This window comes from Pleurodeles waltl, chromosome 3_1, assembly GCF_031143425.1.
Source record: "Pleurodeles waltl isolate 20211129_DDA chromosome 3_1, aPleWal1.hap1.20221129, whole genome shotgun sequence".
Taxonomy (NCBI): domain Eukaryota; kingdom Metazoa; phylum Chordata; class Amphibia; order Caudata; family Salamandridae; genus Pleurodeles; species Pleurodeles waltl.
Genome location: NC_090440.1, coordinates 1398652201 through 1398679381, shown reverse-complemented (window position 1 = coordinate 1398679381; position 27181 = coordinate 1398652201). Strand labels below are relative to the sequence as shown.

The window sequence follows — 27181 nt, the reverse complement described above, 5'->3', positions numbered from 1 at the left end:
TATGATAATTTCAGAATTGTGTATGTTAATTTGCAGATCTAACATCGGTGTTGAAGTTCCAAATGCATTCAGCCTCCTCGGTGTGGTTAACTGTCGTAGTGAGTACTTGTCTACTTTTAATGTTTTATTTGCCCCTTTTGTACTCATTGAGACTATTTTCCAGCCCTCAGTGTGCCCCAGGCAACTCCTTTGTAGTTACCTTAGCGATCAGGTACTATCTGGTTCCATGCCCTATATGATATAGATTTTTATGGTCCTTTCCTGTTCCCAATCAATACAGCATTATTCCATGACTTAAAATGATGTAACCCGATGTCGGGTCGACACTAATAATAAAAAAAATACAGAGGCTCCCTGTCTGTCCAGGTTTTCCTCCTGGGTAATTTCTCTTGTAAACTAGTGGGCGGACTTTCTTCTTCGTATCCATGTTTTTAGCTATAGCGTTAGCCAATATATTTTGGTTTTCCTAAAATGAGATATATATTACTTATGAAGGATTTCAGCTAGCCTTGTTTACTCGTTGTTGTTATTGTGTCATTCCCATTTTCTTCTGACGACCAGGGTCGGCTCCTCCATAAGTGCTGAGGAGTGTTGCCCCCCCCCCCCCCCCCCCCCCCCCCCCCCCCTCCGCCAGCAGCTGCAGCTGCAAACCTTTTCCCCCAAAACGATAATAAACTGTGTTTATTATTGTTTTGGAAAAAAGGGGGTCGGGCCACATGGGTGACTAGCAATGAGAGGGAGTGCTCAGCAGTTGCTCGGCTGGAGAGAGCCTGCACAGACTCCCAGTCTGCCTGAGAGTGCCCTGGCTGGGCACTCCCAGCCAATCCTGACGCTGCTCTGAGCAGCGCCAGCATTGGCCGCAGGGCAGCCTAGGAGCTGTTGCCTGCAGCCAGACGGAGAGCAGAGGAGTGGCACGGCTGCGGGAGTGGTGGTAAGTGTTGTTTTTTTTTAAAAAAAGGACGTTTTTCTATAGTAATTTGACTTACTCCATACACCCCCCCTTACGTGTGCCGCCCGTCCCCTTGGCGAGCAGCAACTGCTGACCACTAAAGCCTGGGGCAGGGTGGTCTACTTTAGCCGTTGGCTACCTTCTCTTTGATTGACAGCATTCTGTCCTTTCTTTTACAAGGAGCACATCCTCATACAAGACCAAAAATATTTTTGCTCTAGCCAGGACTCAGAAGCCTCCCCAACTACAATTTTTTTAAAAACAACAACAAAACAAGACAAGTATTGACAAAGCCAGAAGGCTGCGGCCAGCGCTTGACCAATAAGGTTTGCCAATGTTTGTTTCTAGACTGTGAGTGAGGGAAAGTCAGCCTAATACAGACAAAAACACAAATATATTCAGAATTGCCTGTACCAAATACACCCTGCGTATGAGGTCTGGCCTAGGCAAGCTGGTGCAGTTAAGAATATTAAGACTACGCAACAACACGAACATGCTGCTATGTGAAATAACTGGAAATGTAAAAAAGATTCACTGATGAGGCCTCTTTGTTAATAATCTATTTAGCACATCTTTCAGGCGTGCCATACATTTTATCATTATTGTTGGGGACAAAGACATAAATAAAGATGTAACAAAACACTTGACATGCTGGCAGCTACAATGTTGTAGTACCACTGAAACACTTGATAACAGCAACCCTAGAAAGAGGGTAGAAAATAATCAGTCATCCTAAGTACAGGTTCAGGCAAACTCATTTGCATTTATTTAAAAGAAATAAAATTAAGAAAAAACACATGTTGAAAAAGCTTTGCCACTAAAGAGAAAGGAGCTAGTTCTAGGAAGATGTGGTTGAAATGCACAACCTTTCTGCAGTCATTGAAAGTGAAAGAAGCTATTGGGTAAAATGGGTAGACCTGTTGCCACACGTTGAATGCCATGATGGGCGGAAGTAACATGTGAATGACAATTTGAAAGAACAATCCTGTTGATGGATCCAGTTGACTAAAAACCTCTCTATGTATAATATATGATTTTGTTTTTGAAAAACAGTAGTCTAGCAAGACAACTGGAGCCGTCACAGAGACCAGACTTAAAGTCATGTACAATATACTGGAGCAGTAGTGGCTCATGGGGGAGGAGGAAGGGGCAGGGGCAGAGCATTGCGAGAAGGTGAGAGGGGGAAACAGCAAACAAAAAATAAAATAATTATAAAAAGTACGTTCCTCGCTGCCTCCGCCGCTCTGCGGTCCTCACTGCAGGCACAGGCTCCCAGCCTGCTCTGCTGCCAATCCCAACGCTGCTTCAGCATGAAAGCAGCGTTAGGACTGGATGGAGCATCCAGCCAGGGGGCTCCAAGGCAGAGTTGTGAGCATTTGCCTGCTGTCTTCGACCCGGCAAAACAGTGCTGGGTTGGAGAGAGCCCAGTGCGCATGTGTGTTTGGCCGGCCCAAGACTGCCGGTCAAACACACATGCACACTGAGGGGGAGTGATGTTCACTCCCCCTCTTACCCTGTCACGCCTCATGGCCCTGCCCCTTTTACAATAAAACAATAATAATCATAGTTTATTATCGTATTGTTGTAAAAGTTTTAATGCTGCTGCTAGGGTGGGGGTGGGAGGTGACGCTCCTCAGCCAGAGCGGAGGAGCTGCAGCTGTACTGGAGGAAGCAGTGTGGAAGTGTGCAGCCCACTTGTCCCATTACAGTCATACATCCCTGACTAACATTTAGGTCTAGTTTATATTCATCCCCACAATCCCATTCCTATACTCTCACTTAGCTGACCTTTTCCTAGCAATTTTGTATATTTATTTGCATCCGTGTTTCTAGTGTACTGTAGGCACATGTGAAATACCTTCACCATGCAATCCACTACCACGCACACTTTTACCACATTTACTGTTAAAGAAACTTCCAGTCACAGTGTAAGACTGCCACCTACTGTTCAAAACGTATACATGACTTCTTAATAACTTATTGTTAACAAACTGCGCATACTTAACCCCTTCGCTGCCAGGCCTTTTCCCCCTCAGGTGCCAAGCCTTTTTTTGGCTATTTGGGGCAGTTTGCGCTTAGGCCCTCATAACTTTTTGTCCACATAAGCTACCCACGCCAAATTTGCGTCCTTTTTTTTTTCAACATCCTAGGGATTCTAGAGGTACCCAGACTTTGTGGGTTCCCCTGAAGGAGACCAAGAAATTAGACAAAATACAGTGAAAATTTCGTTTTTTTAAAAAAAAATTGGAAAAAGGGCTGCAGAAGAAGGCTTTTGGTTTTTTTCCCTGAAAATGGCATCAACAAAGGGTTTGCGGTGCTAAAATCACCAGCTTCCCAGCTTTCATTAAAGGGCAGACTTGAATCAGAAAACCCAATTTTTCAACACAATTTTGACATTTTACTGGGACATACCCCATTTTTACGATTTTTTGTGCTTTCAGCCTCCTTCCAGTCAGTGACATAAATGGGCGTGAAACCAATGCTGGATCCCAGTAACCGAAACATTTCTGAAAAGTAGACAAAATTCTGAATTCAGCAAGGTGTAATTTGTGTAGATCCTACAAGGGTTTCCTACAGAAAATAACAACTGAAAAAAAATAAATTTGAAATTGAGGTGAAAAAATCTGCAATTTTTCTCTACGTTTTACTCTGTAGCTTTTTCCTGCAATGTCAGATATTTTAAAGCAATATACCGTTACGCCTGCAGGACTCTTCTGGTTGCGGGGATATTTAGGGCTTGTAGGTTCATCAAGAACTCTAGGTACCCAGAGCCAATAAATGACCTGCACCCTGCAGTGGGTTTTCATTCTATACCGGGTATACAGCAATTCATTCTCTGAAATATAAAGAGTAAAAAATAGCTATCAAGAAAACCTTTGTATTTCCAAAATGGGGACAAGATAAGGTGTTGAGGCGCAGTGGTTATTTGCACAACTCTGAATTCCGGGGTGCCCATACTAGTATGTGAATTACAGGGCATTTCTCAAATAGACGTCTTTTTTACACACTCTCTTATATTTGGAAGGAAAAAATGTAGAGAAAGACAAGGGGCAATAACACTTGTTTTGCTATTCTATGTTCCCCCAAGTCTCCCGATAAAAATGATACCTCACTTGTGTGGGTAGGCCTAGCGCCCGCGACAGGAAGTGCCCCAAAACACAACATGGACACATCCCATTTTTTGACAGAAAACAGAGGTGTTTTTTGCAAAGTGCCTACCTGTGGCCTTCCTAGGCCTCTAGCTCAGCCGGCACCTAGGGAAACCTACCAAACCTGTGCATTTTTGAAAACTAGAGACCTAGGGGAATCCAAGATAGGGTGACTTGTGGGGCTCTGACCAGGTTCTGTTACCCAGAATCCTTTGCAAACCTCAAAATTTGGCTAAAAAAACACATTTTCCTCACATTTCGGTGACAGAAAGTTCTGGAATCTGAGAGGAGCCACCAATTTCCTTCCACCCAGCGTTCCGCCAAGTCTCCCGATAAAAATGGTACCTCACTTGTGTGGGTAGGCCTAGCGCCTAAATGGCCTAAAATAAATTTGCCCCCCCCTCCGGGGAGCGACCCTTGCCTACAAGGTCGCTCCCCTTGCGTGACATTGGCGCAAAAAAAAGATCCCTGGTGCCTAGTGGTTTCTGCCCCCCTTGGAGGCAGATTGACCTAAAATCGTCCGATCTGCCTCCAAAGCGGGCAGAAATGGCCTAAAATAAATCCCCCCCAACCCCCCCAGGGAGCGACCCTTGCCTACAAGGTCGCTCCTCTTGCATGACGGCGCAAAAAAAAAAGATCCCTGGTGCCTAGTGGCCTCTGCCCTCCTTGGGGGCAGATTGACCTAAAATCGGCCGATCTGCCCCGAAGCGGGCAGAAATGGCCTAAATACAATTTGCCCCTCCATGGGAGCGACCCTTGCCTAAGAGGTCGCTCCCCATCTCTAAAAAAACAAACAAACAAACAAATAAAAAAAGAATTTGCCCTGGCGCCTAGAGGTTTCTGCCCCCCTGGGGGCAGATCAGCCTAATAACAATAGGCCGATCTGCCCCCGGGGGGGGCAGAAATGGCCTAAAATAAATTTGCCCCCCCAAACCCCCTCCGGGGAGCGACCCTTGCCTACAAGGTCGCACCCCTTGCGTGACATTGGCGCAAAAAAAAAGATCCCTGGTGCCCAGTGGTTTCTGCCCCCTTGGGGGCAGATTGACCTAAAATCGGCCGATCTGCCCCCAAAGCGGGCAGAAATGGCCTAAATACAATTTGCCCTTCCAGGGGAGCGACCCTTGCCTAAGGGGTCGATCCCCATCTAAAAAAAAAAAAAAAAAAACCCACACAAATAAAATTAGCCCTGGCGCCTAGAGGTTTCTGCCCCCCGGGGGCAGATCGGCCTAATAACAATAGGCCGATCTGCCCCCGGGGGGGCAGAAATGGGCTAAAATAAATTTGCCCCCCAGGGGAGCGACCCTTGCCTAAGGGGTTGCTCCCCTTACGTGAAATTCACGGGCAAATAAAAAAAAACTCCCTGGTGTCTAGTGGTTTCTGTCCCCCTTGGGGGCAGATTGGCCTCATAAAAATAGGCCAATCTGCCCCCAAGGGGAGCAGAAATGGTGGCATAAATATAATTTGCCCCCTATGGGAGCGACCCTTGCCTAAGGGGTCGCTCCCCACCTCTAAAACAAAAAACTAAACAAAAACAAAACAAACAAAAAAAAAATGTATTCCCCCCCAGGGGTGGCAGAAAAGGCATTAAAAAAAAATGCCACCCCCCCGGGAGCGACCCTTGCCCAGGGGGTCGCTCCCCACCTCTAAAACAAAAAAGTTAAAATAAAAATAGCCCTGGTGCCTAGAGGTTTCTGCCCAGGGGGGGGCAGAAAAGGCCTTAAAAAAAATGCCCCCCGTGGGAGCGACCCTTGCCCAAGGGGTCGCTCCCTTATGTCAGTTTCATAAACAAACAAAAAAAATCCCGGGTGTCTAGTGGCCATTTTGACAGCCGGATTGCTTTCAATACGGCTGCCAAAACGCAGAGAGAGACTTCAAAGGGAAGGAAATAACTTTCCTTCCCTTTGAAGCCTCTCTCGGCCTGCCCCACGTGATCGGAAGAGAAATGCAAAGCATTTCTCTTCCGATCGGGGGAGGCTCTGTGATTGTCAGCGCGCGCTGACGTCACAGGGGGGCGGGGTGGAAGGGGAAGGGATTCCCCTTTCAGCCCTGGCCTGGGGGGGTGGCCCTCGGGGCGAGCGCTAGCGCTTCCCCCGAGGGCCAGTCGCAGGACGCAATGGTTACGTCCATGGCGCCACACGGGTGCTGCCATGGACGTAACCATTACGTCCATGGCGACGAAGGGGTTAAAAATACATTTATGTCCATTACAGGTTCGCTACTATATTAATTTTTTTTTAGGGGGGTTACCCCCAAGCTCCCCCTTTTTAATTACCCTTAAAAATATATAAACTGTTTACCACATACTCACCAGTACAAACATATGTGTTGTAAAGCCTTGCGTAGTAAAGACTTGCTTGGTAAAAGTAATTGTGATGTAACAAATGTGTTTTAATTGCATTTCGTGGTATAAACTTCATGGTAAAGGCTGTTGCCCCCCTGTAAGGTCAAGATTGTTTTCAGTTTCTTGCTCAAAAACCCATAACCTAGTGAGGGGCAATACTGAACCAGCAGTAAAAGAGACGAGACCGTCTTCAGAAAAATGCCTGTGTTTTGGAAGTATACGTGTGGAGGAGATGTTCACTTGAGTTATAGAAGAAAACCAAAAGGCAAAAACAACTAGTGCCCACATAACTAGATGCACTGAGATACAAAAAAGAGGAAGATTAGTCCCATGTGTTGATTTCATATATCTTAAAGTGAGAGCGAGGGACCATCAACTTTTATCAATGTAATAGTATTCCTTTGAATATCCAGACTGATCCTGGTGCATATTATAGACTGTGCAGGAGAAGAGACTAAAAGACTGGCCAGTCTTGGTGGGTGAAGAATGAAAGTAGTTGTGGGAAGAGTGGAAATCACAAGGGGCTTAAGGGCTTGGCGGTACCATGTGCTGAAGTCTGGATGGAAAAGCCAGAATGGAATCTAAAGCAAAACAAATTCAGTTGAATGATTCATTATAACAAGCGTGATTTTAATGGGGCGATTGCAAACATGATCTGTTGAAGATAAACTTCAAATAAGGACCATGTTTGAACATCTTATTCTGTTTCAGAAAAAGGAAGAATGTAAGGAATTTCACATTCGACCGTTTAAATCAAGTAGTCTAGTCTAGACTGGATTGGATGCTTCTAAAGCACATTTCCCAATACACTATTTCTCGGTAGTGGATGGAAGACGGAGCTCCCTTCCAATTCACAGAGAAGATGAGGCCTATGCTACTGTGTACACCAAAGTTTATTAATCATGATATGGTTACTTAAAACCTTACATGATATAGTTAAAAGAAAAAGAAAAGAAAAAAAACACAATATTAAACAAGTTTATATAAAACGTTCTAAAAAGTGCAATATCCTCGAACTTTAACATAGCCAGTGAGGACTAACAAATGGTCAGAAGGAGGCAAAATGAAAGAACACAATGTTAACAAATAACATTTGTTCAAAACATTCTGAAAAGTGCAGTGTCCTCGCGCTTTCATGTGTCTGATGCATAAGATCTAATACTTTTCAGATAGTACTGAATAAGAACTTAATTGATGGGTGTCTCGTCCGTTCCACTATATACTTATTGATTAAGCTGGTGCATATGCTTGGAGCAGTTGATCTTACTGCTACCTAGGTGCTAGTACACAGCAGGAACACCACGAGAGACACTCACAATTTACCAGAGATTAAAACAATACATCTAAAATTCATGTTGCCATCTGTACTGGCGTAACTAGAGCTACTGGGAAGTAACCCAAGTCATGCCTGTGGACATATTCTAAAGTGCTCCTGCAGAAGCAGGTCGCATCCTGCACAGATGCTCATTAAAAGCAATTACTCATCAAACAGGAGCTGCTGGTGAGACTGACACTGTTTACCACTTTCCGAACCACCTCCTCATGGATCAGTATTGCCACCTGTAGTGGCAGGAGGAAATCTGCAGTGGAGTGTCCTGAGTCATTCTGATAAACATAAACTGAAGTGCCAGTGCAAAAGCAAGTTGCACTATAATACAGTAGCTATGTAAAAGGTTGTCTCTCATCAAACTGAAGCTAGGTAGGGCCACCTTGGAACAAGGTAGTCATGCCCATTTGTGCCCAGAGAGCTACAAGCATGTGCGTGTATAGTGCTGCTACGTGTACTCCTCCAGATAGTCCTTTAGTTGTAATTACAGTCGAGGCGGCAAAAACCATAGCCAAATGAACAATAAATACTTACAGTGTTTGTGCACATTTGTGCCATTCCCTATAGGTTCATTAGTATGTCCCCTTTAATAGTGCATAATGACTATGCATTAAAAATGCAAATAAGTGGTCAAGGGATTTAAGATGTGATTCCTCCGTTTGATTGTGCAACTCCTTTGTATTGCTGTTCTGCGATAATGATACATTTTACAAGGCATGCCATTGCTTGTGGGCTCTGGCCCCGCAGGCAAAACAACAGGGATTGATGGCATGTTCTAACTCCGTTAGCATTAAACAGATTCCGTAAGAGCTTTCTTCATGCTGTTAACGAAGTTGGGCAAATGCATATTGTGTGCAAGTAGAGCTCGTTCGGCATGTGGCACAGTCTGCAAGACAGTGAGGCAGGCTCTGGGGCCCATGATGGTATTGAGTCCTTTGACGGTACCCCTGGAGGACACCCATTGATGGGAGGACCCATCCATGGCGAGTGCAGTTAAGTGTAATTTTATTTTTATTTTTAAGTGGCATAGGGGGGCCTAACTTGGGCCCCCTTACATGCCACTGTCCCCAATGGCCATGGCCATTGGGCAGGGGGGCATGACTCCTGTCTTAGTAATTTCCATGGGGGTTGTGCGTAAAAAAATGGCGCAAGTCAGGTTAGAGCCAATATTTTTGACTCTAACCTGACTTGCACCATTCTTTGGCGCACAACCCCCAGTCTTCCCTTCGCTGCCCAGTTACCGTCATTTATTTTTACGCTAACCAGGCCGCAGTGCCGGCTAATGTCATTCCATAAATAAAGCACCCGGCTGGCATGATGGAATGGCTTTAGCCTGCGGTAAACTTTTTGACGCAAATCTGCCTTAGCGCAGATTTGCGTCAAAGTATAAATGTGGGCCATAGTCTTATAATAGCTGTTGATGCCTTCAAAAAATAGCTCTGCGGCTTTGGAGATTTGTAAATGCTGATACATAACCAGGAATGTCTACGTTTGTGAAAACATTCCTTATCCTGCAACCAGGAAAGGAGCCTTACCTGTTTGTTCTTTACCAATTTGAAAGTATGATATGATAGGTGTGATTCCCACAGGTTTTGCGGGGTCAGCGCTTTTACAGCTTCGTCTCTCGCCTTGACCCCATAGTTTGATTGACTGTAGACCTGAATCTCCTTCTAAATGAGTGATTTCAAAGTATTCGATGGGCCCCTCGGGCAGATGACAGGTATTTTAGGAGTGCACACTGTTGTGCTAGACTTTGCTCGAGGAGCCCAAATTCTAATCGGATTTGCGCAGGTGACGTGTGTTGTGGGAAGTGAAATACTAGGCTTTAGACTTTGTTCTGGGTGCTATTAAGGAATTAGCTCATTTATTCCGGGAAAGCCACTGATCAAAAAAGCCACTGATCAATGCAACAGTGTTGGAATCAGTTTTGATTTGATTGCTGTTAGAGTTGATGTCCAGCTTGGCATGGGTAATTTTCTATGTAATTTTTGAAAAGCCGCTATCAGTGAAGCCAGTCGTGGTTTCACAGTGTTTAGGTGAAGGTTAAGCGAGTGCCGCTCTTGTAGCCAAACCCCTAAATATTTGTAACTGGCACTAAGCAGCAGTTCAGTGGAAAAATGCGTCATTTATCACTCTATTTGCGGCCATTCCCAAAGATGACAATATTAGTTTTACCTAAGTTAACTATCATCCAGTTTGTTACACAGTATGAGGCCAATGTATTGAGCAGATTTTGCAGGGTTTGATTCATAAGAACGATGTCATCTGCATACTGAAGTGACATCATCAGATGCAGCCCTGGCTTTGAGGGATGTGAGTGTGCCTCATCCAGGACTGGACTCAGGTCTGAAATGAACAAGTAGAATAGTGTGGGGACAAGGACGCAGCCCAGTTTTAAGCCTCATCCTGTGGGAATGGCTGTGGAGAGACACTTATTTGTGCCCAGGTTTCATGGCACATTAACTGTATTGCCCACAGGAGGTTGGGTGGAATGTTCCATGTGGCTAGTTTGCACCACAGCAAATTCCCGTCAACGTAATCAAAAGCTTTTGAGAAGTCGATAAAACATGTATAAAGGGATTGTTTTTTCTGAGTTTGTTTTGATTTGATAATGCTGAGCGCCATAAATTGTCCCTCTTACTCGAGCTAGGCCGAAAGCCAGTTTGATTACATGCAAAACGTCCCGTCTCCTCCGCCCAGTTTTCCAGTTCCTACAGGAGGATTCCAGCAAAGATTTTTGCCTCAACATCTAGTAGAGCGATTAAATGATAGCTCACTGGGGACACACAAGGACCTTTTTTTTTAATTTTTTTATTGATCAGGTGTATAGTTGACCCTGGTCAGAACTCAGATATACGGTTCTCGCAAGGACAGAAATATGTTGACCCATAACTCTGGGTCTAGCTTATATATTGAAGCAGGATCGCCATTTGGTCCAGGTGCCCTTGAGCTTCCTATTGACTTTATTTGTACCGCAGTGGAGGCTTGGGAGATGGAGAAGGCCGGTGTGCCTGCTTTCAGGTTTGAATACTGCGGCATGAGTTTGTTGCTGTGGGATAGTGACCCTTTGTGCCTCCACCACATTCGTTGGGGGCTGTTATCTCCAGAGCGAGCTGAGCCGTGCTCTAGCTGATAGATCAGGGCGGACAATGATCTGCTGTTTTTTGCCTTGCAGGCTTGTAACATTTCAATCCACTGTAGCTCGATACTTTTTTCTTTCCTGATAGATTTCATGTGTTCTTTCCTAATCTCTGAAAATGTTGGAAGAGAGGAGCTAAGTGCGTCCTGTTGTTGTGTAGACTTTGTGGCTTTTAGGGCATGCTTCTGTAGTTGGAGAGTGCTATTAAACCATTTGTTGTTAGCTGGGTGTTGTTGGAACAAGTGTTACCAATTGTTAGCACCCAGGAAGTTCTTTAGGTATGTTAAAAAAAATTCCCAGCCAGCCACCAGATTCCACAATACCCAGTTTCCTAAAGGAGTGAGACTTTTCCAGTTATCATATTTTTCTTGTGTGACTTCCATCAATATTATTCAAAGCCATGTTGTTCCCGGATCTTGCAGTCCTATGTTGCACCATTCAAGGACGTCATCATTGTCATTGATGATCTCCACCGTTAAAGGGAACTGTTCACTTTCTCTGCGGCCTTCTACTGTGAAATCTTTAACCGTGAGACAAATACATAGTTTATTATTTACTCTGTTGCTTTGGATCTGCGAGTCGCTGTCATTGGGTGGTCTGAGGCAAACCTTCCAATCAAGGCCCTGAGTCCCATTGCTTCAGGAGTTAGGAATAGGGGATGGCCAGCTCTTTCAATTGTTGCGTATTTTTACAATTGCTCTGGTATATTCCAGCTGACATCCAGAGCGCGTGACTCAGTATCGTTCCTCAGACGGTTAGCCAGGTTTAAATTGAAGTCACCAGTCACTATCCATTCTGTGCTCTGGTATCAGCTGTGAATTTCTAGCAAGGTTTGCTCTACATCTTTGGTTGACTTTTGTCTATGCACAGCCTTAGGGTTCAGATATGTGTTCGCTATCAAAACATTGATTTCCTTCATCTCTAATTTCCAGTTGTTAATTGATAGCAGTTGCATGTAAGGAGAGTTAATTTCCAAGTCTGTTGCATTTATATTTTCGCTGAGGGTCACATAAATGCTCGAGCCATCCTTTGGCCTGCCCTTCCTTCTGTGTTTTTTCAGCAGATTTGTAGGATTGCGCGTAGCCCCAAAGGGGTACTTCATCCAGGCTCCATGTCTCCTGGAGACATATTGGGCCTTATTACAACTTTGGCTGAGGGGGTTAATCCGTCCCAAATGTGACGGATATCCCACCCGCCGTATTACGAGTTCCATAGGATATAATGGACTCGTAATACGGCGGGCGGGATATCCGTCACATTTGCGACGGATTAACGCCCTCCACCAAAGTTGTAATCAGGCCCATTATGTCATGTGTACAAGAGTAAGTGTCTAGCAGTGAGTTGAGTGTAATTTTATCCCGTACACCAAAATAATCTTTTGTACAGTGCTTTGTACAAAGCTGGCTGTCTGAAAGCAAAGGAGAATCCTTTTTGCAGTCTGGGCTTTTTACTGATGTTATAGCTTTGAGGTAGAGTGCCCTAAGTATGATAATGGTGTGATCTGTTGCCAGATACACCATTCATGAACCTAGCAAACTAGCATCTGGAACTCTGTTAACAACAAATATAAAGATCAGGGGTTGATTCATCACGCACAGCTGCAGCCATGGGCATGAGTACATGGAAGGGGGTTGGCAGAATAAAATCACTCAAGAACCCAATAAACTACAAGCCCTCGAGTTGATCAAGCATCTGATTTGCTGAAGGGATGAAACAAGAACTTCTTTGAGCTTTTTGGTGAAAGCTTTGCAACTAGAACCATCAATTCAGTACCAGAATGCCTCATCAAGTAAAATAAGTTCCCTGAGAGTATTTGCATAGAAGGAGACCCTCACCAAGGAGCATCTGCTGCTTTCCCAGGGTCGTGCACACCCACTATTTTGTCCATTAAGGACATTCTCGTTGGAACACGTAAAGTCTCTTAAGAGATTGGATATTGTTCTATTTTTGGAGTAACCCGTGGCCTGAAAATTGAGTGTGTGCTGACGAGTATGAATGCTGAGAGAACTGACTCCACAAGATTCAACAAGCACCTTGAACTCCTTGCCAGAGGATTCTGTCACTTTGGGAGGGAAACATTCCAGATTATTTTCCCAGTCATTTTCATCTCCTATACACCATGGCCAACAAGGCGAGTGTCTAGGGGCCTTTATCCCAAACATCACTTAGAGTGTCTGAAAGTAATCAGTGGAAATGCATCTATGTGTATCACCCCATTTGACCTGTCATAATCAATCTGTTCCCCTGGGGTTATGTCCGTCCCAATCAGCCAATGTTACTTAATGATGCCCACAACATCTCTTGATTATTATTCATATATAGGCATCTCCTTGCTGGATTCCTCAAGACACCTATTTAATGCTTGGGTGGAGTTCAGGCTGTACTGAGCTAGAATAACCAGCTTCTATCATATAACACTTGACAGCTTTTATTCTACAAATGCAAACCAATTTTTTTGGAAATGACTGGAAGCGCCCCAGATCTTGATAGTCCAATAGAAAGAGGAAACTTGTAACTAGTTGTCTTCTTCACAGAGCACTTGAAACACCTGTTCCACACCGGACTCTTCCACAAGTGATCCTGGTCTTCTGACTTCGTAAGATCTATAGATTGTTCTCCATGTAAAGGGTCAAAAGGCAGCTTTGACTTTCGGGCTCAGAGAAAGGTAATACTTCTTGCCAAGTCCAAGTTCAGCACTGTGCAATATCTGTAGCCCCTTTATGTCCTGTGGGTGAGGTTACCAGGTATCTCCCCTCCCCTAAAAGGTCTACTGTTTTAGCCTTAACTTTGCCTATATTGAACTACTGTACTAATTGATTCCTTGTTATGTTGGGCATCTTGCACAAAGGCTTCCATGTATGTGGGGTGCAAAGTAACAGTGGGGCATTCCTACCTGCAAGTATATAAAACAAGTCAAAAGCCTAAACTACAAAATGTATCAGATTCACAAAACCGTTGAATCTTAGGGAAGGTAATCCTTTTAAATTGCCTTACCACTTCCCTCACAGCCTCAAACTGCCTCAACGTAGGCAGACCACACTCATTAATGGTGTGACCACTCTACATTCTGGCCTATCATGTAAGACTGTGAAGGTGTCATACACGACATCTGCACAGTTAGCAGTGGTCCCCAAACTTTTTTAATGCCGCGCCGAGTTGAAAAATAAAAATCATTGGGCCCCCCTCAGAATTTTTCACAATTATTTTATAAAGATGGCAATGTTTAAATATGTCTAGACCTATTTAAACATTGCAGTTAAGTACTGTTGCCTTTTTAAAAGGGCAATTACATGTTTTTGCTTAAAATAAAGGCTTTTTATCTGTATAATGCTTCTTTTGGCCAGGGTCTGGCGCCCCCTAGTTTGAAGACCTCTGAGTTATGGTGTTGTCTGCCTTCAGAATAGGGTGATAAACAGTAGAGGTAGTGTGTCATTTTGAGACTATAGCCAGACTGGGGGCATAACAGGGATTGATCCACACTTCAACAGATCACGCCTTCCTTGCCAGACTTCCTCTCAAGACCTACAGCGGCGCTCACCCTGGAGATATAGGGGGTCATTCCAACCCTGGCGGTCATCGACCGCCAGGTTGGATGACCACGGAAGCACCGCCAACAGGCTGGCGGTGCTTCATTTGGGATTCCGACCGCGGCTATAAAGCCGCGGTCGCCCAGCCGGGTCCGGCGGTTTCCCGCCGGATTACCCCCGGCTGGGAGAATCCTCCATGGCGGCGCATGGGGATTCCGACCCCCTTCCCGCCAGCCTGTTTCTGGCGGTTTTCACCGCCAGAAACAGGATGGCGGGAACAGGTGTCGTGGGGCCCCTGGGGGCCCCTGCACTGCCCATGCCACTGGCATGGGCAGTGCAGGGGCCCCCTAACAGGGCCCCAGCATGATTTTCACTGTCTGCATAGCAGACAGTGAAAATCGCGATGGGTGCAACTGCACCCGTCGCACCCCTGCAACACCGCCGGCTCCATTCAGAGCCGGCTTCAATGTTGCAGGGCCTTTCCCGCTGGGCCGGCGGGCGCTCCCTTGGCGGGCACCCACCGGCCCAGCGGGAAAGTCTGAATGGCCTCCGCGGTCTTTTGACCGCGGAGCGGCCAAGTGGCAGTTCCCGCCAGGCGGGCGGCACCCGCCGGGGTTAGAATGACCCCCATAGTGTCCTTCGCTCCTTTCAGAATGCAGCCCCCAAGCCTCAGACATGCTTTGTGCAAAGTATACCATCTGTATACTGATGGAGCACAACAGGGAGGTCTTCTTCCCACCTCGGGTTCAGAAACTGTGCGTACTCAGGTGAAACATCACAACACATCCCACCCACATAGAGGTCGACCAGATCATTGGACTCAGTGAGGAGTGTGGTAGTCAGGTTCAATCAGCATAAACCAATAACATAAATAACACAAGCAATATTATGCACCATTGCCAATTTGGCCACAGAAACAAGACTCCATACTGATAAAATGTCAAAGCTTTATTACAGACTGTTAGAAATTGGGGTCTTTGGTTGGGTGTCAGGTTACTCCCTGTCCAAGCAAGGACCCTTAACATAGGCAGGGTAAAGGAGGATCACCCTCAGTTAACCCCCTTGGTAGCTTGGCACGAGCAGGCAGGCTCAACTTCAGAAGCAATGTGTAAAGTATTTGTACAAACAAACACGGTAATACAGTGAAAACACTACAAAATGGACAGCACACCAGTTTAGAAATATAGGTAATATTTATCTAAATCAAACAAGACCAAAATGACAAAGCTCCAACATACACAAGTTAAAATATGAAATTTCAAAAGAATAAGAGTCGTACTGCATAGAAAACAATGGAAACAATGATTTTGCACAAAGTACTCGGTTAGCGTAAAAAATAAAGCCGCACAGGCGAACGTGCATCGTTTTTTCTCCGGTCGGTTCAGCGATGCGTTGCTTTTTTCCCTCGAAAGAGAGTGAAGCAGCGATTTCCGGACCTAGCACCTCGGATCGGCACAGGGTCAGGTTGACTTTGACTCCCAGGGACGATGCGTGGAAAATCCTGTCACGCGGTTATAGAAAACTGTGCTGCGTGGGGTTTGCGTCGCTATCAGCAGCTGCAAGCGGGTGTTGCACGTTGTTTCTCCAGCTGTAATGCGTAGATCTTCCAGCCGTGATGCAGGTGAAGCATCGATTTTAGCCGTGAGGCTGGCGTGGCGTCCTTTATCAGCGGTGTTGCAGATGGTGCATCGTAAATTTCCCTGCACTGCATCCTGTGCATGGATTTTCAGCTCTTATCTGCCAATTTATCCTTTCAAGTGCCCAGGGACTGGATAGGACACCACTTGGCAGGGCAGGAGTCCCAGCAGAGAGTCCAGATGTTAGCAGAGGAAGTCTTTGATGACCCTGAGACTTCAAAACAGGAGGCAAGCTCAGTTCAAGCCCTTAGAGATTCTTCAGACGCAGGAATATACCACAAAGTCCAGTTTGTGTCCCCTTTTACAGGCAAAAGCAGCAACTACAGGACAGCCCAACAAAGCACAGGCAGGGGCAGCACTCCTCCTCAACTCTTCTCCTTGGCAGAGGTTCCTCTTGGTTCCAGAAGTGATCTAATTTTCAGGGGTTTTGGGCCCTATACTTATATCCCTTTCTGCCTTTGAAGTGGGCCTACTTCAAAGGAAAGTCTCTGTTGTTCACAAGATCTTGCCTTGCCCAGGCCAGGCTCCAGACACCCACCAGGAGGTTGGAGACTGCACTGTGTGAGGGCAGGAACAGCCCTTTTGGGTGTGAGGGACCACTCCTCCCTCCCCTCCTAGCACAGATGGCTCATCAGGATATGCAGGCTACACCCCAGCTCCCTTTGTGTAACTGTCTAGAGGATATTCACAAACAGACCAACTGTCAAACTGACCCGGATAGGCAATCCACAAACATGCAGAGTCACAGAATGGTTTAAGCAAGAAAATGCCTACTTTCTAAAAGTGGCATTTTCAAACTAACAATCCAAAAACGAACTCACTAAAAGATGTATTTTTAAATTGTGAGTTCAAAGACCCTAAGCTCCATATTACTATCTGCTCTCAAAGGGAATCTGTACTTTAAAGTTATTTAAAGGCACCCCGATGTTAACCTATGAGAGAGATAGGCCTTGCAACAGTGAAGACAGAATTTAGCAGTATTTCACTGTTAGGACATGTAACACACAGCAGTCCATGTCCCACCTTTAACATACACTGCACCCTGCCCATGGTGCTACCTAGGGCCTACCTTAGGGGTGCCTAACATGTACAAAAAGAGAAGGTTTAGGCCTGGCAAGTGGGTACACTTTACAAGTCGAATTGGCAGTTTAAAACTGCACATGCAGGCACTGCAGTGGCAGGTCTGAGCCATGTTTACAGGGCTACTTGTGTGGGTGGCACAACCAGTGCTGCAGCCCCACTAGTAGCATTTGATTTACAGGCCCTGGGCACCTCTACTGCACTTTACTAGGGATTTAGTAGTAAATCAAATATGCCAATCATGGATAAGCCAACTTACACATACATTTTACATAGGAGCACTTGCACTTTAGCACTGGTTAGCAGTGGTAAAGTGCCCAGAGTATCACAAACAGAGTACTGCACACATCAACAACCTGGGAAGCAAATGCAAAAGGTTAGGGGAGACCACGCCAAGGATGCCAATTCTAACACAAACACAAAGCTAAAATAACGTGAATGGTGTGCAAAACTAAAAACTAAGTTATAATCATACATAAAAATCATATGCTGACCAAAACATCGAAAGAGATTGAGCCTCCTAAACATTAATACTATTAAACACTCCAAAAGAATAACACAAACCAACAGAACAATATGCACATCAAAATCAGTTTTCAAAGCAGATGATGGGGACATCAGTAATTATCAAAGTCAATAACAATCAGTAATTGGGGCTGGGTCACCCTTATCCCTAGTACGAATTTGGACATGCATATGTGGGGGTGAACTATCACATGCAGGCAAAAACAAAAGATGAGACAAAAATAATTTGGAAAATCATCTAAGTAGGGTAACTAAGTATATAAATTCACTGGAGTAATTACCTAAACTGAAAATTAAACAACAAAACAACATTGTGAATTATACCTCTCCTCATGGTATAACAGACAGGAAGGATTTGTTTATCAGAGCACTCAGTGTCACTGCATCAGAAGATAACAGCATCAGGGGCAGTGCAGGACTCGGAACAGGTCAGCAGTTCAGAGTAAAGTGGATATATTAACACTGAACAGCATGAGTATAGGGACAACTTGGATAGGTGACAAAGGCTTAACATAGAGGATGGTTCATGAGTAGTACCTATGAACATCGCAGGGGCAGACAAAGTTAGAGGATAGTTCAGAGAGGGAGACAAATAATAGAACTGGATCTCAGGACGGTCATCAGCAGACTTACTCCAAAATTCCCAAATAAATTCCAAAGGTGTCTTACTAACTACAAATGTACAAAGAATCCTGATTGGACCTTAGGGTGGACTCATCATGTGCAAATGGATCGATATCCAATTGGTAATGTAGACGCCCCTCAGGTTTGCAACTATCCCGGATTTTCTCAGGGATGGTGCTATGTCATCTTGATGAGTTCATATAGTTCTGCCAAAGTATAACAATTATGAACATTTTGATACAGGGGACATCTTTATCAAGCTTCTACAGAATGAATTTAACAGTTATCATGTTACTACAATAATGCTTCCTGTCTTGTTCAACAGCTAGAACAAATACTGTTACATTTGTTATTAATTAAAAACTTCTCCTGTCTTCAGTACAATAGGACATTCACTAACACATCAGCAACCTAGGACAAATATTCAGGTCAAAGAAAACAGAATGATGTGCCCTTTTACATTACTGTTGCAAAATTAATTTCAGGCCTAGTCTAGCTAAGAAAGCCTAAATACATATTAATGAAAATAAATACATATAAACCTATTGTGCACCTTACAATTTAAATCAAATATGCAAAGCAAATAATGAAATTGTAATCATTACTATGCATTTCAATTTAAACAGTTTAAACATGCATTTATTTTTCTGCACACATGTAACGCACATTAATAAATTCATTTTCAATTCAGTATAAGTACAATTAATTCTTGTTCTTGTAATAATCATAATATACTCATCTCTACTGTTTCTCTAAAAAATAACACTTTTAATATTTATTCATGTCAGTAATTCATTAAAATATAAATATAAATGCACAGCTTCTTTTATGGTAAAATGTGATGTTGAAAACAAGTGGAGATCACAATGTCCACCATAATTCAAACGTGCACATTTTTACATCTTGTGTTAAATTCTCAGTTAGGCTTTTAAATGAAACTTAGCCATATGCTAACTTCTGTGGCATTAATATAGTAGTAAAGTTTGATCTCTAACAACACCGTGGGACCGTTGGACTGCCCTACAGGGTAATATGACTGTGCCCAATGGGCCATTCTGACAGGTCGTGTGAGTTAGTTTTGTGGCTGTGTTTGGTCCAGTTTTGCTGTAGCGGCCCGGTTTTGTAGCTGTAAGTGGGCAGCTGTTGTGATCTTTATATAGTGCAGGCAGCAGTACGTTCCACTGGGCACACAATGCAGGATGTTATGGAAGGAGCCACTTCATATCCAACAGGGTTCTATTTTGAAAATATAGCAACTGCCATCTGACCTACAATAGTTGCTGCACACACCCTTTCCCAAGTTATGTCTCTCCAACTCTGTCCTGCATCTAGCTGTACAAGAGCTAAATGTATCACAATGAATGGCCATTGCCAACTTCCCCTTGAAATGCGAGCAGTGGCTACCTGTTCCTTCCTTTTATGTGGGAATCGCATACACAAGAGGCATACTGAAGAAGCAACAGGGGGGGGACTCCAAATGTGGGCCACTTTTTCTACACAATTTACACATGGGAGGCCATTTTATTTTGGTAAACCCTGGTCTAGTTTCTGTTCCAGTCCAGCCATTCATCTCTAATGTGTCATGCACTCCGGATGCATGAAAAGCACCATGGTGCCACTTTGAAATATAGATGGTATATACAAAATCACATAAAGTAGCCTACATCAATAACGGGAGTTTTTGGAAAGGTCGAGCCTATTTTAAAGCACATTGCCTTGAGAACAGCCACAATCAAAAATCATAGTGACAGTTACCCGCCATTTGCGACTTGAAAAATACTTTGTACATGTGGCCCTAGGGACCTAATTTATACTTTTTTGCGCCACATTACCCTCGTTTTTGACGCAAAAGCGGCGCAAACTTACAAAATACAGTTGTATTTTGGTAGTTTGTGCCGCTTTTGCGTCAATAAGTGACGGTAATTCGGTGCAAAAAAAGTATAAATCAAGGCCTTAGTGGGATTCAGTAATAATCAAGTGCTGTCACTCGAAGATGATTCAGTGATAGAAGTGAACTTGTGACTAGCTTAGCCACTCCCTTGCACTAATACTGTGCCAGTTTTATCCGATCCAGTTTTTTTGCAGCTTTGAGATATCAGGTGTAAAATTATGTCTAATGGGCTAGTAAGTGTCAGAAAGTGGATCTTCTTTTAGCGACTCAAATATTGATGGCTCAAGACATGTTGATAAAGACTGCTTCTATTAACAGAACAAACACAACGCTTGCCAAAGTGAATACCTTACTTTTTCAGGACCAGATCGAAAGGTGAAAGAAAAGTGCAAGATTGGTACAATACCCCCCTTCCCGGGTGGCTACTTCTTCAACAACACTTGGAACCCAGTTTCTTGTGCAATGACATCCTTTGAATCCGCAGAACAAATTAAAACCTGCCTGCATGGAAAAAAGGTGTTCCTTATCGGAGACTCCACGCTTCGCCAATTCATTAAACACTTTGTGGAAACTATAAAAAGTAAGGCATTTTCCTTTGAACAAGTTTAAATTATATATTTCACAACCTTGCTGGTAACAAAATCCGTTATTGCACACGACAAAATTCCTGGCACTAAGGAATCGAGCTTTCTACAGGATTGGTTAATTATGGGGGGGTGATTTTTATTCTAAGGTAGAATGTGATCATGGAGGGTTGGTAATGTTGATGGAGGGTTGGGGTGGATCGTGGAGGGAGAGACATGATCATGGATGGCCAGGAATTATCGTGATGTTCGGATACATTCATGTAGTTCTGGAATGATTATTTGAGGGTCAGACATGATCACAGAAAGTGGGGAGCAGGGCTTTAGGTGGGGTATGGTCTTAGACCCGACAGTATTTAAAAACGAACTTTCAAACGGGTCCCTGCGGCAAGCACCCTATATTGAGGTAATCCATGTCACCAATGCTGCGCTTTGTGTACGTTTCATGTTTCTCTTAATCTTGCATTCCCCAAGAGTATTTCCTTTTTCTACACGATGTTTCTGTATTTGTATTTTCCATGCAACATGTGACTCTTGTATGGCGCATGCTGGAAAATGAGTGCCTCTATTTGTTTGAGTGAGTTCAGGTTGTTGTTGAGTGTAGATGGCTGGACACGATCGAGAGCTCTGAACTGGAGACTGATGGCAGTGCAGAGTTCTCACATTGTTTGCCAGTGTGACATACAGATGTTCACGCTACATGCTTATGGAGTCCTTGTTGGCTCCCCAGTTCCCCTAGAGCGCTGGTTACATATGTGACAATTTTGCCACCGTTTTACATGAACGAGGTACAGAGCTGTCGAAATATTGATGGAGCCAAAGAAAAAGAAAGGCTGTGTTTACAGGTGAGGTGAGAAAAAGAGGGCGTGTGTGTGAGAGACAGAAGGAGAGCATGGGGAACGGGAGCTGATGGGAAATGCATGTGGATAGAGTGAAAAGACAGCAAGGAAGAGGCGAAAGTGACAGTTATGCAGATGAAAGTTTTTAGAAGGATGGTGGTAGAAAAAAGGTGTAAGTGATTAGCAGAGTGAGAGAGATACTGCAGGGAAGCGTGGTGTGAAGGGGAGATCAGGAGTGAGTGAGACACTCCGAAGTCCATTACCATATCCATAGACATTCATTCATATTGTTTGCTTCGTATAGTCATTTTCATATTTGAAACATTTTCAATTCTAACAACGAAATTGTTGGTAATCATATCTCTAGTACTGCTAACAAGCATTAGAAAAAGCAATTGGTCTGGCTTGTTTTCGGTGTATGTTTGTTTTTGTGTGACATGTCTGGATGCAATAACAGAAAATTCAGAGGCGCAAAAAGACTAGTCAGGTGGCACTCCGAGAAGCACTGGATTTTACACCACTTCTTTTAAGCCTGTGAAACCCTGTGAAAAATCATTTCTAGATACACTTCTTTGGTCACACCACTTTTAGAGACTGCCACCCCACCTTTTTTATCCCACTTAAAGAACTGGCGGGGAATGATCATGGTTAGTGGATTATGATCATGAGACGGTTTCGTATGAGCACTGAAAAGGAGCTAGAATTCCCTGATGTCTGTTATGAATACAGAGGGTTATTTATGATCTGCTGAGGGTTTAGTATGATCATTAAGGACCATTTAAAAATCTGGGGTGCCGGTCATCACCATATACTGTCTTCCTGCTTGTGGCTGTTGTCATTGAACGACAACAATAACAGTGATAGGTGAATCTAACCACTGCAGCAAAACATGCATCAGGATCTGTGCCACACATTGCAATCCAATCATGATGATAAAAGGTATTATGTTAAGGACCAGCGTTTATTAATCACAAAAACAACATTCAAGTGTGTGGTATTTAGTTCACTTCAGTTTGGTCAACGTAACACTGTAATTGTGGTGGCAAAGTAACGATGAAGTTTTCAAGCAATGCTTTCCTTGTTCTACAGTGAATTAGGGGTGTACCAATACTAGTGCTCTGTAGTAAACAGAACAATATTTCTTTTTGAGAGGTTCTTGACAAAGGACGCTCTTATCCTATTAAGTTGTGTAGATATTGATGAGAGAACTATCTAGTGAATTGTGTTGACTTGGGATGCAAACCTTCCGAAGAGGACCGTACTTCCTGAGTCAGTCATGGAATCGATTTACTAACATCAGACACCTGACCGGGGTCAAAGACGGTAAAAAGCTCTTACAACGTAATGATAGTTGTATTGTAAAATATTGTTATATCATTTTATGTTCAAATATATTTCGAAACTGTGAAAAATGTCAGTGACAAAATGCTTCATTTTTGTTCTTTTTTTCTTTTCCCCTTTCTCACAAGTTGTGGAGTACTTCAGCCACAATGAAACGGAAATGCAATCCTGGCAAAAGACCCTTCTTGCCATCAACATGGAGAGAAGCATCATGGTGCAGTGGAAGAAGCACACCGTCCCGTTTGTGAGCTTGACCTTCTACTCCGTCAAGGAGGACACATATGCTGCACGCCAGATCGACCAAATAGGTGGTGGCGAAAATACAATCCTCATCTTAACCATGGGCCAGCACTTCCGGCCCTTCCCCTTCCACCTTTTTATCCGGACAGCTATCAATGTACGGCAAGCGATCGAACGCCTGTTCTACAGGAGCCCACGGACCACAGTCATCATCAAAGAAGAGAACGCCAGGGACATGGAGATCAACCAGGAACGCTTCAGTGACTTTCATGGGCATGTACAGTACCTTGTTCTCAGGAACGTTTTCCGAGGTCTGAATGTTGGCTTTGTAGATGCGTTGGACATGACTATTTCTTCAGCTACCAACACTATTCACCCACCTTTGGAGGTCCTGCAGAACTTGATCAGCATGTCCCTGACATATGCCTGTTGACAAACAAACTGCACCTTCGGCTACAGTACACAGAGAGTGCATAGACACTAAACACAAGGGCAGGGACACAATACCACCTGCAAGACACAGCAGTACTGTAATGATGGGTTTGGGTAATTTAGATATGCTCATTTGAAGGAAATGTATCATCATCATCGTATGGAAACGTTACAACATTTAAGGACACCAAAGAGCAGTGACTGGTATGTCTGCATACGTGTTCCTGTCAAAATGTAGAATGGTTGTAACAGTGATTGGCTCTCAATGTAGTGAGCACCTTTGTGAAGAATCTAATAGCAACATTTGCACCAAATAACAAAGATGAGAATGTTCAACCTGTTCCCTTAAAAGACTATTTTATTGCATCTCTTTGTGCTCCCGCATATAACACATCCTGGCCATCTTCAAGGTTATTCAGTGCGCCGACTCACTGATGCAGGCTCTTGGGAAACCGGGCCTTTATATTGTGAAAAACAATGAGGCCATCAATTCTACTCCAGAAGCTGACAGGGGTGCCCATGCAGAGAGGTTAGCCTGACCGCTTTAGTTTCTCGATTGCTCCGTGCTTAGTAGAGAACTCGCAGTACACAGTGTACACGTGTAAAAAAAAAAAAAAAAATACCCACATTGTGGAGTTTGAGGTGGACTTGCATATGCCGGATGCCAGGCTAGATAGGGTTCATACTTCAGTTGTTAGACTGCGGACTCCGGAATTTCACAAGGAAGTAATGACCACACCATCTACCCATCCCTTTTCGATTCCACCCCCACATCACACAAACATCAAGGATAACGGAGATTATAGCAGCTTTCCAAAACATTCTGAAGTAAAGTTGATCAATTTGCTTGTCGGTGTGTTTTGTTTCCTAACCTCAGTCGTTGAACAAGACAGCACAACTGTGACATGAAAAACTAAACTCAAAACACAAACATCCTTTCAGAGTAATTAAAACAACTGGCAATTGCAATTGTAGCTAAGGTTCCATGGCCTAACACAAAAAAGGAAAATAGGTCGCTGAAACCTCACGGCTGGTTAGTAAAGGATAGCTTTTATTGGAGTGCAGCGGGCCCCTCATCACCCAGAGGCCCGGACACTGAACCTGCTGCACTAATGATAGGTCCCTGGAAAAGGATTAGCAATAAAAAGAAGGGGCTCGGAATGGCTTACCAATATGAATGTGGGGGCACTGGGCCCTGGCCTAGTGGCTGAGTGTGGCGCTCCGCTGCCTTTTGGCTAGATACAATAGAAGTACCATACACCAATAAACGAACACAGTTTATAGCAGTATGGAGAACAGGCACCGACCCTACACTTCCCTGGGAAATCAGCCCGGGTTCAGTAGAATGGAAAGATTAAGATGAAATCAGCATAATACCAGAAGGCCACACTAAGTACCACTGGAACTCCATTCCAACAAATAGCTCACCCACGACAAAAGCATCGTGAATAGACATTTACCAGGAAAGCATGTAACTTGGAGTATACGCATGGCGGGAAACAAATACTGATAACTATAATTATTACACTTCAGTAACACGCTTTCTATATTGATTTGTCGTCAGATTCGGAGAACTGGTATTGATTCCCAGCTCAATCTTATGAACCCGAGTGGGTGTGAGGGAGCGCGCACATCCAGGATTCCCTGAAGAAATAGACATTGTCAACACCTCAAAGAATCCTTGGGATTGTCCAAGGAGACTAACATTTACATATGATTGTTACCCGTGGGTGAACCCCCCCTACAGCAGCACAAGGTAGACCATCCCACAATAAGCAGAATGATGGTGGGGATTCTCTTACTTCCCGTAGCAGGAACATATTCAAATCTAGGGCCACAGGGGGCCAGGACAATTTAGAAACCCTGTTAATAGGGTTACAAAGCCTAGGTTTTTCAATGGCTGTGGAACCTATTTCTCACTCCTACCTTCTGTCCGAGCCCATAAACGCATAGTTCTTTCCTTGCTCCTCAATTCAGAGAAAACAGGTTCCACTTCCTCAGAGAAGGGGCCTTTCTGTCACGCAGACCTTGATGGCGCGAGCAAAACGATGGAGTGGAATGCATTTTGACCACAGCAGTTACAACCAATAGCATGACTTACAGCATTTCCATCCATCTCTTTTTTCACTTCTCGCTTATCAGACAGCTTTTAGCCTTCTAGAGGCGAAAGCCTCTCGTGGACTATACCTAAAAAGGAATGGTCTTGCCACCCACCATTGCTAACTTTTCTTTGGCTTTATTATCACACTCATTTGCTTGCTCCCTCTTCAGTGTCATGCCTTCCTCCCCTGAAGCATAGTCTCTACCATTATTTTGGCTGACTGACTTGTATCCGTATATTGCTCATTTTTAGTTAATTACGTTTTTACTTTTCATTCAGCTAGCTCTGAATGAGATTGCATGTGTTTGCATACGTTGTCCATCCTACACATCTTTTGCATGCCAAACCTCCACACCCTCGCTCTCCTTGTTGGTCCCCAATTCCTGCATTGCTTCTCCCACGCCTCCCTCTCCTGCTTCTTTTTTAAATGTATTTCTAAAAACCCATCTACCCATGTTATCAGCACTTGCTTGCCCCATCTCCCATGCCTTCGCTGCTCCCCCGATGCTCGCTGAAGGGCTGTTGATGGCCAAGAAGCACCTCAGTTACTCTGTCCAGCCCTATTCCCTTCTTCTTATCTCAGGTATTGCTTCAGGAGGCTGTGAAAGCCGAAGCCTCCTTCTCAGGAGACAGGGCGCTCTCGCAGTCTCTACATAGGTTGGCTACCTTCCCCAGAGAGAAATCCAGTCCATCTGTTTAGTTTTAAGATTCTGCAACGGCCCCGACATGATTCTTTAGTAGAACTTTATATGAAGTTGTTTGTATTTATTTTTAACATAGGTTTCTTTATTTGCTTACTTTCATTTTCAGGTAGGGTTCACTGGGGCCAGCCATATAACACATTTAAAAGTGTTTTCTTCTAACATCTACTGTTCAAAGTGTGTACTGAAAAGGGGAAGAAATACCGGCTTTAGCCGATTTTTTTCATTTTTGTACTGCAGGGGCATTAAAATACAAACCATGCTGATATAAAGCCGAACACATGGCAACCCGAACTCTACGTGAATGGCCTTTGCTGTAGTGCAAAACCAAGGGGTTTTGGGTAATAACAGCCATGCTAGACTCAACCCACTGAGTTTGTAAAACCCTGGAAAAGCAACCCTAATGTCAACATTTTATGAAAGAAGGAAAAAAGATAATAACACCTTTTAAAATAAATTACAATTAGACTTATTTCTTGAACATATCACCACAGGTCCCTGTTTAGGCACCATATTCAACACTGAGGGCCTCTTTTACAAAGTTTTGGCACAGGGCAGCGTTGCAAGCCTTTTTTCTGCGCTGCCTTGCGTCAAAACAATCAGCCAGGAATGCGCAGTATCTACAAGATTCTGTTCCTGACCTTGTCCCCTGCACTGGCTCACAAATTGCTGCCATGCACCAGTGCATGCACCCTTGCACCATGGTGTTAGGATGCCTGCATTACAGGGATGATTGTTTTTGCCAGGAACGGAC

General features: G+C 44.1%; 1 protein-coding gene across 3 annotated transcripts in view; it reads left to right on the top strand.

The window, feature by feature from the left end:
- The window catches only part of LOC138285238 (NXPE family member 4-like), a 116768-nt gene extending 92807 nt beyond the window's left edge, over positions 1–23961 (top strand). For all 3 annotated transcript variants that reach the window (XM_069224932.1, XM_069224933.1, XM_069224931.1), the window contains 3 exons: positions 37–98; positions 20551–20769; positions 23082–23961. In XM_069224932.1, coding sequence (XP_069081033.1) covers positions 37–98; positions 20551–20769; positions 23082–23626 — 826 coding nt within the window. In that variant the 3' untranslated portion in view covers positions 23627–23961. The remainder of the gene's footprint in view (positions 1–36; positions 99–20550; positions 20770–23081) is intronic.
- The last annotated feature ends 3220 nt before the right edge of the window (positions 23962–27181 follow it).